This window comes from Crotalus tigris, unplaced genomic scaffold (genome assembly GCF_016545835.1).
Source record: "Crotalus tigris isolate CLP2741 ecotype Arizona unplaced genomic scaffold, ASM1654583v1 scf7180000024493.228813, whole genome shotgun sequence".
In the NCBI taxonomy this organism is placed as follows: domain Eukaryota; kingdom Metazoa; phylum Chordata; class Lepidosauria; order Squamata; family Viperidae; genus Crotalus; species Crotalus tigris.
The window spans coordinates 95,209-108,788 of NW_024100664.1; the positions used below are offsets into that span (position 1 = coordinate 95,209).

Genomic DNA, 13,580 nt, shown 5'->3' on the forward strand with positions numbered 1-13,580 from the left:
ACTGACCTCTGAAGAATGGAAGGGTGAGTCAAACTTGAGCTGATCAGGATCGAACTACCAAACTGCTGACAGCCGGCAGTCAGCAAAAGTAGCCTGCAGTACTGCATTCTGGCCACTATGGCTCTCAATGGTCTTTCTCTGTTTTCTTTTCATAAGCTCCTAAGCCCGCGGTGGCGAACCTATGGCATGCGTGCCACAGGTGACACGCAAAGCCCTCTCTGTGGGCACACGAGCCGTCGCCCCAGTCCTAGGCCTTCAGCTGGGTTTTATAAAACCTTTTCGCTTTAGGTCTCCACCACCGTGTACAGCAAAAAAAAAAAGGTTCAATCAATCAATTTCAACTTCTCACGGGAAAAAAAAGATCTTGCAAAGTTGGAATTATTGATTGGACTTTTTAGTCCCACCCAGTCTGCTGTTACCACCGCAGCCATACCCACCCAATGGGCCACGCCCACCCGGCACCCGATGATACATAAGTGAGTTTTGGGTTGCAGTTTGGGCACTCGGTCTCTAAAAGGTTTGCCATCATTGTCCTAAGCAATCAGTTGAATTCAACTCCATATTTTATTTCAGATCTCTCTCCCCCTCTGCTTTCAGAAAGCGTCATCTACATCATTCATAGCTTGGGCGAGAGATGTGGGGGGCAACAATCTTTATATTGGTTTTACAAGTAATCATTGACTTACAACCACACCTTTAACCGCAGTTCCAATTTATGACAACTTCGGAAAAAGTGAGTTATGACCTATCCTTAAAAGTTACGGCCGTTGCAGCATCCCTCAGTCACATGATCATAATTCAGTCACTAGACATCTCACATGTATGACAGTCGCCGTATCTTGTGGTCCTGTGATTGTGACTTTCCTAATTTGTGACTTTTCCATTCAGCTTCCCACAATCGAAGTCAATCGGGGAAGCCAGATCTGCTTAATAATCATGGTAAAAAGCAGTTGTAAAATCAGATCCCGTCGTTTACTGACTGCATCACTTAGCAACTGAAATTCCAATCTCAATTGTGGTTGTAAATTGAGCATTCCCTGTCTTTATCTCAATCATACACTAAAACTCATTTTTCTATTCTACTGCTGCTCAATGGATTGTAATCTTTCAATTACTACATTCCAGTCATGGAGATTTTTTCCCCCACTAGGTTTTAGTTACATCTGTGGCCTGAATTTCCTTAAATATGAACCCCCAGATAGTTCTTCAAGTTACTTCTCTGACTGATGTATTTCCAGCGCTAAGAAACTGGGCTGGTTGGTCTCCGGTATGAATTCTCTGATGTCTCTTCAAAGTTCCTGATTGATTGAACCATTTCCCACACTGAGAACATCTGTAGGGTCTCTCGCCAGTATGAATTCTTTGATGCCTCTTCAGGAGTCCTGCCTGTCGGAAACCTTTCCCGCAATCAGAGCACTTGTGCGGTTTCTCACCGATATAAATTGCGGTGTGGATCTGAGAACATTTGTAGTGTTTCTCTCCGGGATGAAGCCTCTGATGTTTTTTCAAAGTTCCCATCTGATTGAAACCTTTCCCGCATTGAGAACATTTGTAGGGTCTCTCTCCGGTATGAATTCTTTGATGCCTCCTCAAGGTTCCCGATTTATTGAAGGATTTTCCACACTCCGAGCACTTGTACGGCCGCTCTCCGGTGTGTGTTCTTTGGTGTATCTTCAAAACATCTGCCTCAGTGAAGCATTTCCCACACTGGGAACATCTGTAAGGTTTCTCTCCGGTATGAATTCTCTGGTGCCTTTTTAAGTTACGCATCTCGTTGAACCCTTTCCCGCACTCGGAACATTTGTAGGGTGTTTCTCCAGTGTGAATCCTTTGGTGTATCTTCAAAAGGATCCCTCGGGTGAAGCTTTTCCCACACTGGGAACATTGATAGGGTCTCTCCCCCGTATGAATTTTTTGGTGGGTCTTCAAATTTCCTGCCTGATTGAAGCTTTTCCCACACTGGGCACATCGGTAGGGTCTCTCTCCTGTATGAATTTTCTGGTGGGTCTTCAGATTTCCTGCCTGATTGAAGCACCTTCCACACTGGGAACACTCGTACGGTTTTTCTCCGGTGTGGATTTTCTGATGTTGATTCCACTGGCTAAATTTACCAAAGCGTTTCTCACACCGAGAGCATTCATACACTTTCCTTTCAGCGTGATTAGGGGCCTGAATGATATTTAGCGAGTTTGCACGACTGAAGGTCTCGGCGTACTCGAGAGAAGAGTCGTCTTTTTCTTCTCGATAACTACGCTGATATCGGTTGAAATGACTCCCGTTTCTACTCCCAGAAAACTGACACTTTTCCTCAATGCTTCTGTTTTCTTCCTTTCCCCAAAAGTCAGAAACGCACTGGAGATCTTCCTCGGAGCTAGGCCATTCTTCAAAGTCCTCCGAGGAGTCTATCATGTCAAGCTCCACCCTATAGTGGTATTTCCTACCATACTTAGAGAACAAAGGCATTTTATCCTTGCTGGATAAAGTGGTCTTTCCAATAACGGCAGCAGAAATTTTTCTGGGCAGCAAAAGACGTTCCTTCTTGTTCTCTACAGGCGACTTCTGGGTCTGCTTTTTTGACCGGAAGTTTAACGGCGGATCCACAGAGCATTTGGGGGAATCTATCCCGGAGGAAGCTTCCAGCTTTTCATCTTCACCCAGACAATCATCCATCTTGACCTCACTTTCCCATCCATTACCTGCCAAGGAAGAGAAACCATTTTTAAAACCACGCCTTGATTACTTATTTTCACCACGCCCTTTAACTTCCTTTCGGTTGGAATTTTCTTCCCAAGGTTGTTTCCATCTGGTTGCTGAGAGGAACCACACCCCACTGTAAATTATTGACTCTTGGGAGTGTGCAAGTCATAAAACGATGGCAAGCAACCATCTGGGTAAAACGACGAGCCGGAGGAAACGAATAGCTGTAAAATGACGCCATAAATCAAATAATGAACATGCTCTCAGGAATGGAGGTTGTCTTTTCAGTTATGACCAATGGCTCGGCGGCCGTTTGAAGTTACGGTGGCGCTGAACGAAAGGTACTCAGTCCCTGATCCTGAAGTTATAACCTTTGCAGCAGCCCTGAGGTCACAGGATCAAAAGAGGAGCACTTGGTTGCTTACCACTACAGGGGGATCTTTGACTCTACCCACCCGCCTCCCTTCCGCCATCTTTCCTCTTTTGGCTACCCAGCACAGAGACGCACCTCAGCAGTGGTACAGGGCCTAAGTCAGGGGTCTTCAAACTTGGCCCTTTTATGACTTGTGGACTTCAACTCCCAGAATTCCTCAGCCAGGCACATGTGCCTGGCTGAGGAATTCTGGGAGTTGAAGTCCACAAGTCATAAAAGGGCCACATTTGAAGACCCCTGGTCTAAGTAAAGGCCCAGGGCCTTAAACAGCCAGCCATTACCACCCTCCAAACCTCCCCAGACAAGGCTGGCAGGAAGACAAATAGACAGCTGATCGTTTGTTTCCTTATTTAGAGAGTCGTTGAGGCCATTTGGAGGTTTATTAGCAGTTCCAAAAAGGCTCCACATCCATTTGCACTACTCAGGTGACCCTGAGGACACAGATAAACCTCCAAGTGGCCTCATTATTATTATTATTATTACTTGCAAAGTCATGTCCGACCCATCACGACCCCATGGACAACGTTCCTCCAGGCCTTAAGTGGCCTCAACAACTCTCTAAAAGAATGCAAATGACCGGCTGTCTGCAAGGAATACAAATCCTTCCATTTCCCCCACCATCCAGTCAGAGTTGAAGAAGCTTCTTGGATGAGAAGCGAAACGTCTTCAGAGAAAAAAAAAACACAAGAAAGTCCAGTTGCCTCTTGAAAAAGTCCCTTTGGGACAACGAAGCTCAAAGGCCACCAAGAACCTCCGAGTATCAGTCACTCTCCTGCTCTAACTGGTGAGATCTTGGAGGTCTATCCCAGTGGTTCTCAACCTTTTTAATGCTGCGACCGCCAACCGGTCATAAGTCGAGGACTACTCAACCGGTCGTAAGTCGAGGACTACTCAACTGGTGCAGCACCGTTTGCAGAATGGGACTTTTGGCGGGCTCAGCAGGGCAGAGACAGCCTGGACAATTCCTATTGGCTTCTGAAAGCCAATAGAATTAGACTTTATTCAAGAGAGTCTATTCTATTGGCTTTCAAAAGCTAATAGAATAAAAGGGAGTAGCACAGCTAAGGAAAAGGGGGAGAAAATGGCGGACTGCATTGTTTGATGACCCCCGTGAAATGGTCGTTCGACCTCAAATGGGGTCCCGATCCACAGGTTGAGAACCACTGGTCTATCCTGTATGTGAGGTCTTATATATTCATTTTCCTTTGTCACACTCATACATTTCCTGTTGCCCTGGGAATCCTTACCCAACATACTGATCTCCATTTCAACCCTTTCCCTCTTCATGGTCTCCAAGAGCTCTTCCTCTGCAGGATCAAAATCCACAGAGTCGTCCTTCAGTAGCCCCTGAAACAGGGAGACAAGACAGATCCATTCAGATGGATTTTGCCATTAAAAAATCAAACAAACTCATCCACTCCCTTATCTGTCAAAGCGCTGCCCAGAATCAGTCAGGATCCAAAACATTATGAGGCAGTGATGGCGAACCTTTTAGAGACTGAGTGCCCAAACTGCAACCCAAAACACACTTATGTATTGTCGGGAGCTGGGCAGGTGTGGCCCATTGGTTGGGTGTGGCCAATTGGGTATGCATGGCTGCGGTGGTAACAGCAGACTGGGTGGGACTAAAAAGTTCAATCAATCAATTCCCACTTTGCAAGATCTTTTTTTTCCCCCCGGAGAAGTTGAAATTGATTGAACCTTTTTTTTTTTTTTTGCACACGGTGGCGGAGGCCTAAAGCGAAAAGGTTTTATAAAACCCAGCTGAAGGCCTAGTACTGGGGCGACGGCACGGGTGCCCACAGAGAGGGCTCTGAATGCCGCCTCTGGCACCCGTGCCATAGGTTCGCCACCACTGGTATAAGGGGTCATTAAGTGGATCGTGTGACTGTGTCCAATTTTATTACTTTTTTGCAGCAGTCATTTAGCAATCCTGGCGGTTGTCAAATGAATCTGTTTTATCCAAAGGATGGGTTGTTGTTTTTTTTTTTTTGGTAGGAAACCAGAAGTAAACACCGGACACCAGCGAAAAAATGATGAAGATGGCTACAGGATGCTAACAAAAACCATAAAGGTGAGCCAGGTACCAAGCACCCCCAAAATGCAATCATATGACCCCCCCCCAGCAGAGGGCGGTCAACTTCAAAACTGGGTCCTAAGTACCATTGGGGGAGGTATTTTTTAGTGCTTTCCCAAAACACCAGAAGACAAGACAAGAAACAATGGATGGAAACTAACCAGGGAGAGAGAAGCAACCTAGAACTAAGGAGAAGTTTCCTGCGGGTGAGAACAATTAACCAATGGAACAGCTTAGCCCGCCTTCAAAAGTTGTGGGTGTTCTATCACTGGAGGTTTTTAAGAAGAGACTGGGCAGTCACTTGTCTGAAATGGAATGGAGTCTCCTGCTTGAGCAGGGGATTGGACTAGAAGATCTCCAAAGTCCCTTCTGACTCTATGCTGATTGGTTGAAAGGCTTCAAATAGCCATTAAGCGACTAGACTAGGGGTAATCAACCTCGGCTCTTTTATGACTCGTGGACTTCAACTCCCAGAATTCCTAAGCCAGCCATGCTGAGGGGAAAGGGAGAGGATTCCAAGATGAGCCATGCTGGCTCAGGAATTCTGGGAGTTGAAGTTCACGAGTCATAAAAGGGCCAAGGTGGCCTACCCCTGCCCTGTACCATTTCAGAGAAGTGACTGTCTAGGACAGGGGTCTTCAGACTTGGCTCTTTTATGACTCGTGGACTTCAACTCCCAGAATTCCTGAGCCAGCCATGCTGAGGGGAAAGGGAGAGGTTTCCAAGCTGAGCCATGCTGGCTCAGGAATTCTGGGAGTTGAAGTCCACGAGTCATAAAAGAGCCAAGGTTGCCTAGCCCTGGACTAGACTTTAAGCAAGGAGTAGCTGCATGCAAAATATTAAACTTCTCATGATTCCCATATAACAGATTGACCTTCCCAAAGCTGGAAAAGCAGTCCTGTGAATTGCCTCCACATGAAAGAGTTATTGCAGGCTATACAGCTGTGTAGAAAATAAAGGAAGAACCACTTTTTGTGCCTTTCACTTAAAAAGCTGACTTTCAGCCCTGTATTATTTTACGAATGCAATGCATTTGCAATCAATTATATGCAGGCAATTCTAGAAGCCTAATTCGGATTCTGTGTGCTGTCGAGTCTGGAATTCAGATCCTACCTGACAGGATCCAGATTTGGCCTCTTGCAGGCTTGACAAGAAGTCCTCCACCAGGGCCACCGCCTGGGAACATGTGTCTGGCCTTCCCGCTCGGATCCAGCTCCGGAGGTCCGGTGGGAGGCTGACCAGGAACTGCTCCAGAACCAGCAGCTCCAGAATCTGCTCCTTGGTGTGTCTTTCTGGCTTCAGCCATTGGAGACCCAGCTTATGGAGTTGGCCGTAAAGTCTCCTGGGGTCTCCCACCTCCTGGCAGCAGAACTGCCGAAAATGCTGGCGTTGCATCTCCGCCCTCAGGGTTTCCCCTCGCAAGATGGCGGCCTTCACTTTGCCGTAGTTTTCCTGCTCTTGGTTTTCCAGGTTTTGAACGGCCTCTTCTGCTTCTCCGCTCAAGGCTGGGAAGAGCTGGGCGGCCCATTCTTCTCTAGGCCAGTGGCAAGCTTTGGCCACTTGCTCAAAGGAGAGCAGGAAAGCCTTGGGGTTTTCCCAGGGTGACTCCTCTGACGTCCTCGGATTCTTCCATCCATTGGGAGGGGGTTGTGACGTCTGGAGGAACTGCTGCCAATGGACTTCCCAGCTCTCTTCCACCCTCCAAAATGGATCGTTTTTGTTCTTCTGAGATGCTGCCCATTCCGTCTGTCGCTCAGACCCAGACCGCGGCTGAGTTACACTGGGCAGTTTCCCTCCATCGACTTCCTGTTCTAAATTTGGACTTCCGGCTTTTACCTCTTTCAGCGTTTTCTCTATCCGCTGCCCTCTAAAACCTACAGTTAGAATACATTCATATTAGATTGCTTTTAGCAGGACATTTTGGGACACAGCATAGGACAGCGGCTCCCAACCTTTTTCTATACCCCGCACTATCAAAGGTAATGATTTAGAATAGGGGTAGGCAACCCAAAACACTCAAAAGAGCCACTTGGGACCCGTTCCCACCGAAAACAAAACACTGAGAGCCGTAAAACCCTTTTGACATCTAAAATGAAGATAAGACTGCATGTATCCTTTTTTTACTTTTATTATATATTATATAATGAAGATAAGACTGCATGTATCCTTTTTTACTTTTATTATATATTATATGTATGTATGTATGTATGTATGTATGTATGTATGTATGTAAAGGTAAAAAAAGATATATGCAGTGTTATCTTCATTTTAGATGTCAAAAGGATCTCTCTCTCTCTCCCTCCCTCCCTCTCTTTCTGCCCTTGATCTGCCAGTCTTCTTCACCCACTCTCTTTCTTTCTCTTTTTTTCCTCTCTCTCCCTCCCCCCCTCTCTTTCTCTCCCCCCTCTCTCTCCCTCTCTCTGATCTTCTACTCACTTGGCAATCTGGCTTCAAGCTGTTCTCCAACAAGCTCAGGAGTAGGCAACTTTGGCTCTTTTATGACTCATGGACTTCAACTCCCAGAATTCCTGAGCCAGCACAGCTGGGCTAGCTAGCTCTCTCCTTCCCTTCCTGCTTCCTGCAGAGACGCAACAAAGGAAGGAGCCCCGCCCCCAAAGCTTTTCAGCTTGTTGGAGAACACCTTGAGTCCACTCTTTTTTACACACACACACAGAGAAGAGAGGGGGGGAGAGGGAGAGGGAGAGGGAGAGAGAGAGAAGCAGGGAAGCGTAAGTGCCTCTCTCTGTCTCTGTCTGCAAAGGGCAAAGGAGGCTGGGAGCCACAGCGGTAGGGTCAAAGAGCCGCATGCGGCTCCGGAGCCACAGGTTACCAATATGTGATTTAGAAGCTACCCAGCTTGTATAATGTGAGATGAATGATGCAATGTGAGAAATGACTCAGCAGGAGTCTGTATCCCTTTAAGAGCTTGAGTATAAAAGGGAAGGCCTTGCTGGAGTCTTTCTCTCTCGTCTGTTTCCTGCTGTAATTGCTGTGTATTGGAGTTTGCTGAATGGCCACATGTATTTATCTTGTTCCTAGTGTATATTTGTAGATATTGTAATATAAAACACCATTTAATGCAGACTGCTGTTTACTGTATTTACTCCTGGGTTACTTCAGTGCAATAAAACTGTGCATGCTCTGACACACACCCCTAGAGCGCTTCTGATCTATTCTTGCACCCCTTACCAAAGTTAGAAATAACGGCTGTCATGGTTCTGACTAATGGAACACTTCAAAGGACTTCCAGGCATTGTTTATCCTAAAAAGTCTTTAATCATGTAACAAAGTGTCGGCACAGCATGGAGGATACCAAGATCTGAATTCCCATTCCCTGAGCACATATTTTGCCAGCATATTTCCCTCCTTAAATTTGTTGTCATAAATCACGTTCTCCAATCAGTTTGAAGGGCAAAGGTTCCCTTCCATTTCTGTACCCTGCAGGTTTTCTTATCTTGACTAATCCCCACACAAATTCATTCTCCTCCCCTCCCAGCATCTTCTAAGTTAACTCTAAAAATACCACACAGCTCTGCATATTTTGTCAAAGCAAGAACATCCAATGTTAGCAGCGTTGACAACGGCAACAAATAATGCATATACACTATAACAGTGGTGGCGAACCTATGGCACGGGTGCCAGATGAGGCACTCAGAGCCCTCTCTGTGGGCACACATGCAGTTGCCCCAGCCTCGCTCCCCCCGTGACCCCCTCCTCTCTAGCAGGCCCCCTGAAGGAGAGTCGCCCCTGAACGTGGCCCACGCGGAGCAGCGCAGCCAAGGACATGGCAGCCAGACAGCGTAGACAAGACTCTGCCCTCACACCCCATCGTGCACAGTTAATGCTGCAGGGCGCGGGCAGAGGGCATGACCGCCATAGCGCTGCTGGGCTGCCTGGTCAATCTGTGGCAGGTCCTGGAGTGGTGAGTGGCCCTGTAGGCAGGCAGGGTGGGGGATGGGGGGGCAGAGTGGGGGCAGGGCAGGAGATGGAGCGGGGGCAGGGCCAGTTTTTGGGCACTCAGTCTCTAAAAGGTTCGCCATCACTGCACTATAATTTTGAAAACCCAAGTTTTCGCACCCCCTGGAATATCGTCTCGCACCCCCGGTTGGGAACCCCTGGCATAGTATGAAAACAATAATTAGATAAGGGAAATTAAATAATAGAAAGCAAGGGATAGCTGCTCTCGAAGCTTCTCTCTGTGAATAAAGCCAAAGAGTCATTTTGGTGTTGCGGTGAGAATGCTGGTCCAGAAACCAGGAGATTGTGAGTTCTGGTCCTGTCTCAGGTACGGAAGCCAGCTGGGTGACTATGGGCCCGGTCCCTCTCTCTCCGCCCAACCAACCTCACAGGGTTGTTTTGGTGGGGAAAATAGGAGGCAGGGATATTCGGCACATTTGGTTGTCTTGAGGTGACAAATTTTTTTTTTTTTAAAAAAAAAACAAGACAGTCGCACAAGGAGCTGGATGTTTAGAGTGGATGAGTTTTCTTTTACTCTCAAAACTTTTGGAAAAGGCAGTTTTCGTTTTAAAATTGTGACATTCATAACTGTTCTTTTAAGTCTGAAGTATTTCATATGGTGTTTTTCGTGCATTAAATCATCCTAACGATCTCACCGTTTTTGTGGGGAGTTTTTTGTTATTTGTATCCCCGCCTTTATTATTTGTATAAATAACTAAAGGTGACAAACGTATCCAACACACCTTCCTCCTCCTATTCTCCCCACAACAACAACCCTGTGAGGTGGGCTAGACTGAAGGAATGACCGGCCCAAAGTCACCCAGCTGGCTTTCATGGCCAAGGCAGGACTGGAACTCCCAGTCTCTCACTTTCTAGCCCGGTGTCTTAACCAGTTAAGACCAAACTGGTTTTGTATTTAGCTGAACATAGACACTGTATTTAGGAAGAAATGCTGGCTTCTTAAGCCAAATGTAACCTACATAAGGAAAGAAACAAACTATTGGGAGTAACATGGCATTGTGTCACAATCTGAGATTGGGGGGGGGAGGGGTTGTCCTTGTTATAGCCTCAGTTCCTGTACTACCTCTGCATCTAAGTTGACTGATTGGTTAAAATAATATAAATTCTAAAGTGAATAAGTTAAATTAAAATGTAATTAAATTAAACACATCTGGCAGGGAAGATACGGCTAGGCCAGGGGTAGGCCACCTTGGCTCTTTTATGACTCGTGGACTTCAACTCCCAGAATTCCTGAGCCAGCTTGGCTCAGCTTGGAAACCTCTCCCTTTCCCCTCAGCATGGCTGGCTCAGGAATTCTGGGAGTTGAAGTCCACGAGTCATAAAAGGGCCAAGGTTGACTACCCGTGAGCTAGGTCCAAAGCTTTAATTATGTAATACAGCGCTGTTGGGAAACACTGCATTACTGTATTTGTATAACTGCTTGTTATCTTTCAGGAAAATCCTTACCCAGCACGTTATTTAATTATTAAATTATATATTTATTTGCATTTATTTAACGGTGCTGATCTCCATCTCACCATGTTCGATCTCCACAGCCTCCGCAGATTCTTCTTCATGTAAGAAAATGACATCTTTCTCTTTCAATGGCTCCTGAAACAGGGACGAGAGTTTCACTCGGAGGAAAGAGCTGATTTTTGCCACAAACATCCCAGAAGCCCACACAATCACACCAGGTCCTTGAGTCTTTCTGAGGCTCACTAAGAGGAACTTAGTTACAAGGGGTCCGTGTCCTACGACTATTTATTCAGCCACTACTCCAGTGGTTCTTAACCTTTTTATACCGGCGACCCCGGTCATAAGGACGTGATGCGCATGTGCGACGTGGCGCACATGCGCGGCGGCGCCCCCACACGCAGTGCGCATGCGCGGCGCCACCAGCTAAAAAAAATTGGCGGATCGCGTTGTTTGGCGACCCCCGTAAAATGGTCGTTCGACCCCAAATGGGGTCGCGACCCACAGGTTGAGAACCGCTGCACTACTCGAAGTTATGATGGTCCTGAACAAGTTACAACAATTAACCAGTGGAACAACCTGCCTCCAGAAGCGGTGAATGCTCCAACACTGGAAGTTTTTAAGAAGAGACTGGACAGCCAGTCGCTGGCTCAGGAATTCTGGGAGTTGAGGTCCATGAGTCATAAAAGAGCCAAGGTTGCCTACCCCTGGTATAGGGTTTCCTGCCTGAGCAGGGGGTTGGACTAGATGACCTCCAAGGTCCCTTCCAACATCATCATCATCATTATATGGTAATTACAACTGGTCCTCGGAGTTCTGACCATCCCAGCACCCCGACGGTCGCAACCTGAGCATTTGGCAACCAGTTCATATTTGCAACTGGTTGCAATGCCCCTTGATCACATGATCACCATTTGCAACCTTAATGGTAAGTTGTTTATTTTTATTTTTCCCCCCCTAGAAGATTTCCCTTTGTTTTTCAATCGAGCAGTACCACTTATATGTTACATTAAAAGTGGAAAAAAATTCTGAAGTGATTGATCTTAAGTTTGATTTCTGGACGTCTCAAAAAGTTGACATTTTAACAGGGGAGGGTGTAGAGTAGACTTTTTCTATCCACTGTGAATAGGAATTAAAATGAAAGTTGAATTGTCAACCATACCTGACCCGGCTTGGATTTGACTTCTGGCTGGCTCCTAAGGAAGTTCTCCATCAAAGCCACAGCCTGGGAACTTGTGTGCGGCCTCTTTGACTGAACCCAGTCCTGAAGTTTGGGAGGTAAACTGGCCAGGAACTGCTCCAAGATCAAGAGCTCCAGGATCTGATCCTTGGTGTGTCTCTCCGGCTTCAGCCACTGGTGGCAAAGCTCCTGGAGATGGCTTTGGACCTTTCGTGGGTCTTCCACTTCCTGACAGTAGAACTGTCTGAAACGCTGACGTTTCCCTTCCCTTTTCATCGCATCTCCCCTCAAGATGGCGGCCTTCACACTCTCATAATCCTCTTGATGAACGGTGTCCAGGCCCTGAAAGGCCTCTTCAGCTTCTCCACAAAGGGCTGGCAGGAGATGGGCCACCCACTCTTCTCTGGGCCACCGGCAGGCTGTGGCCACCTGCTTGAAGCAGGCCAGGAAGGCCTTGGGGTCTTCCCAAGGAGTAACCTCCACGTTCCTGCCTGCGTGGATGGATTGGGTCTCAAGAAATGGCTCCCACTGTGCTTCCCAGCTCTCCTCCATCCCAATGAATGGATCTCTTTTGATCTTTGCAGAGGGTTCCTAAAGTTGCTTGCTTTGGCAGACTGAATGGGAGAGGTGAGTCTTTCTTCTGATCCCTCCAGTTCTTTCTGAGGCTTCTTTCTCGCCCTGCCTGCTTTCTGAAAGCCAGAGTTGTGTGTTTATCCGATTAGATCACTTTTAGCACAATTGGGCTAAATAATGCCTAACAGGTTAGAGACTCTGAAGAAGGATAAAAGAAAAAAAAAACAGACATTGGCTCTCCAAGATTCACTTTTTAAATTCTAAGTAAACATTTGTCATTCTCTCCTCGGGAGCTAGAAAAAAAAAGCCCACAAGCTACCCAACCCACACAGATGTGAAGAATAACAACTTAGGGACACTTTATAGACCCACAGGTTTCTCCCCTCCCTCCTTTTGTGCATCAAAAGGGACATGTCGTTGTTAAATGGGCATCATATTCAAGCAAAATGGAATCCTCAACCCCCCTAAAAAATAATAAAATTATTTCTTTAGCTAAAAAAGAGGTATCTCTTTAGCTGCCCCCCCCACCCCTTTATTTGGGGAAGAGGCCAGGCCCCCTTCTCCTCTCCCCTAAAGAGTCAAAAGGTGAGCTTCCAGCCGGGAGTTACCGCGCTCCCTGTGCGCACACACAAGCACACACACACACACACACACATACATTCGGGGTGCAAAAGCTCAGCGGCGGTCCCGCATCGGCGCCCGCCGGGACGGAGGAGGAGGGAGATCGGCTCCTTTCTTCTCCTCGCCCCGGAGCCCCGTTGTCCCCGGCCCGCCGAACCTCCCCCCCCCACTCCCACCGCGCTGGAAAGGAAAGCAAAGGATGCGATGCAACACAATGCAACGCAATGCAATGCAATGCGATGCTACGCTACGCACGCAGCAAGGCTCCGGGACCAAGCTGGAAGGCGGGCAGGCGCGCGCCTTTCCCGGGACGGAGCGGAGGCCTCCCTTTCGCAACGCTGCGCCCGCTATTCTGGAAGAAGCCCCCGCCCCCCCTCCTCCCCCTGCAACGCTGGCGGAGTACGGAGGAGGAGCCCGTACCGCAAGCGAGGCCGCCGATCTCCGCCTGGGATTCCGCCCGGTGGGGCGGGGAAGCCCGGGGCGCCTTGTGGGGGGGGGACTCCCCTGCTGACCGACGGGCCGCGCGGCTGCAGCTGCTCCCGCCTGTCCCCGCCCCTGCTTCTTTGCAG

The 13,580-nt window shown here is 47.7% G+C and overlaps 1 protein-coding gene across 1 annotated transcript; it reads right to left on the reverse strand.

Moving 5' to 3' along the window:
- Positions 1-545: 545 nt before the first annotated feature.
- LOC120303721 (zinc finger and SCAN domain-containing protein 2-like) lies at positions 546-12,803 on the reverse strand. Its single transcript, XM_039333426.1, has 6 exons — positions 12,759-12,803; positions 11,800-12,408; positions 10,703-10,775; positions 6,321-7,081; positions 4,378-4,477; positions 546-2,696 (listed from the first exon to the last, which is right to left on the reverse strand). Exons 1-6 carry the CDS (start codon positions 12,801-12,803, stop codon positions 1,207-1,209), a joined length of 3,078 nt encoding a protein of 1,025 aa, XP_039189360.1. The 3' UTR covers positions 546-1,206.
- Positions 12,804-13,580: the final 777 nt, after the last annotated feature.

Bases quoted from the DNA above. Each gene is read 5' to 3' on its own strand.
- LOC120303721 (XM_039333426.1), bottom strand. From the start codon at position 12,803: ATGTCCCTTTTGATGCACAAAAGGAGGGAGGGGAGAAACCTGTGG. The intron at 10,776-11,799 runs GTATGGTTGACA...TCCCTGTTTCAG, and splicing joins TCAAATCCAAGCCGGGTCAG to GAGCCATTGAAAGAGAAAGA. The intron at 4,478-6,320 runs GTAGGATCTGAA...TCCCTGTTTCAG, and splicing joins CCAAATCTGGATCCTGTCAG to GGGCTACTGAAGGACGACTC.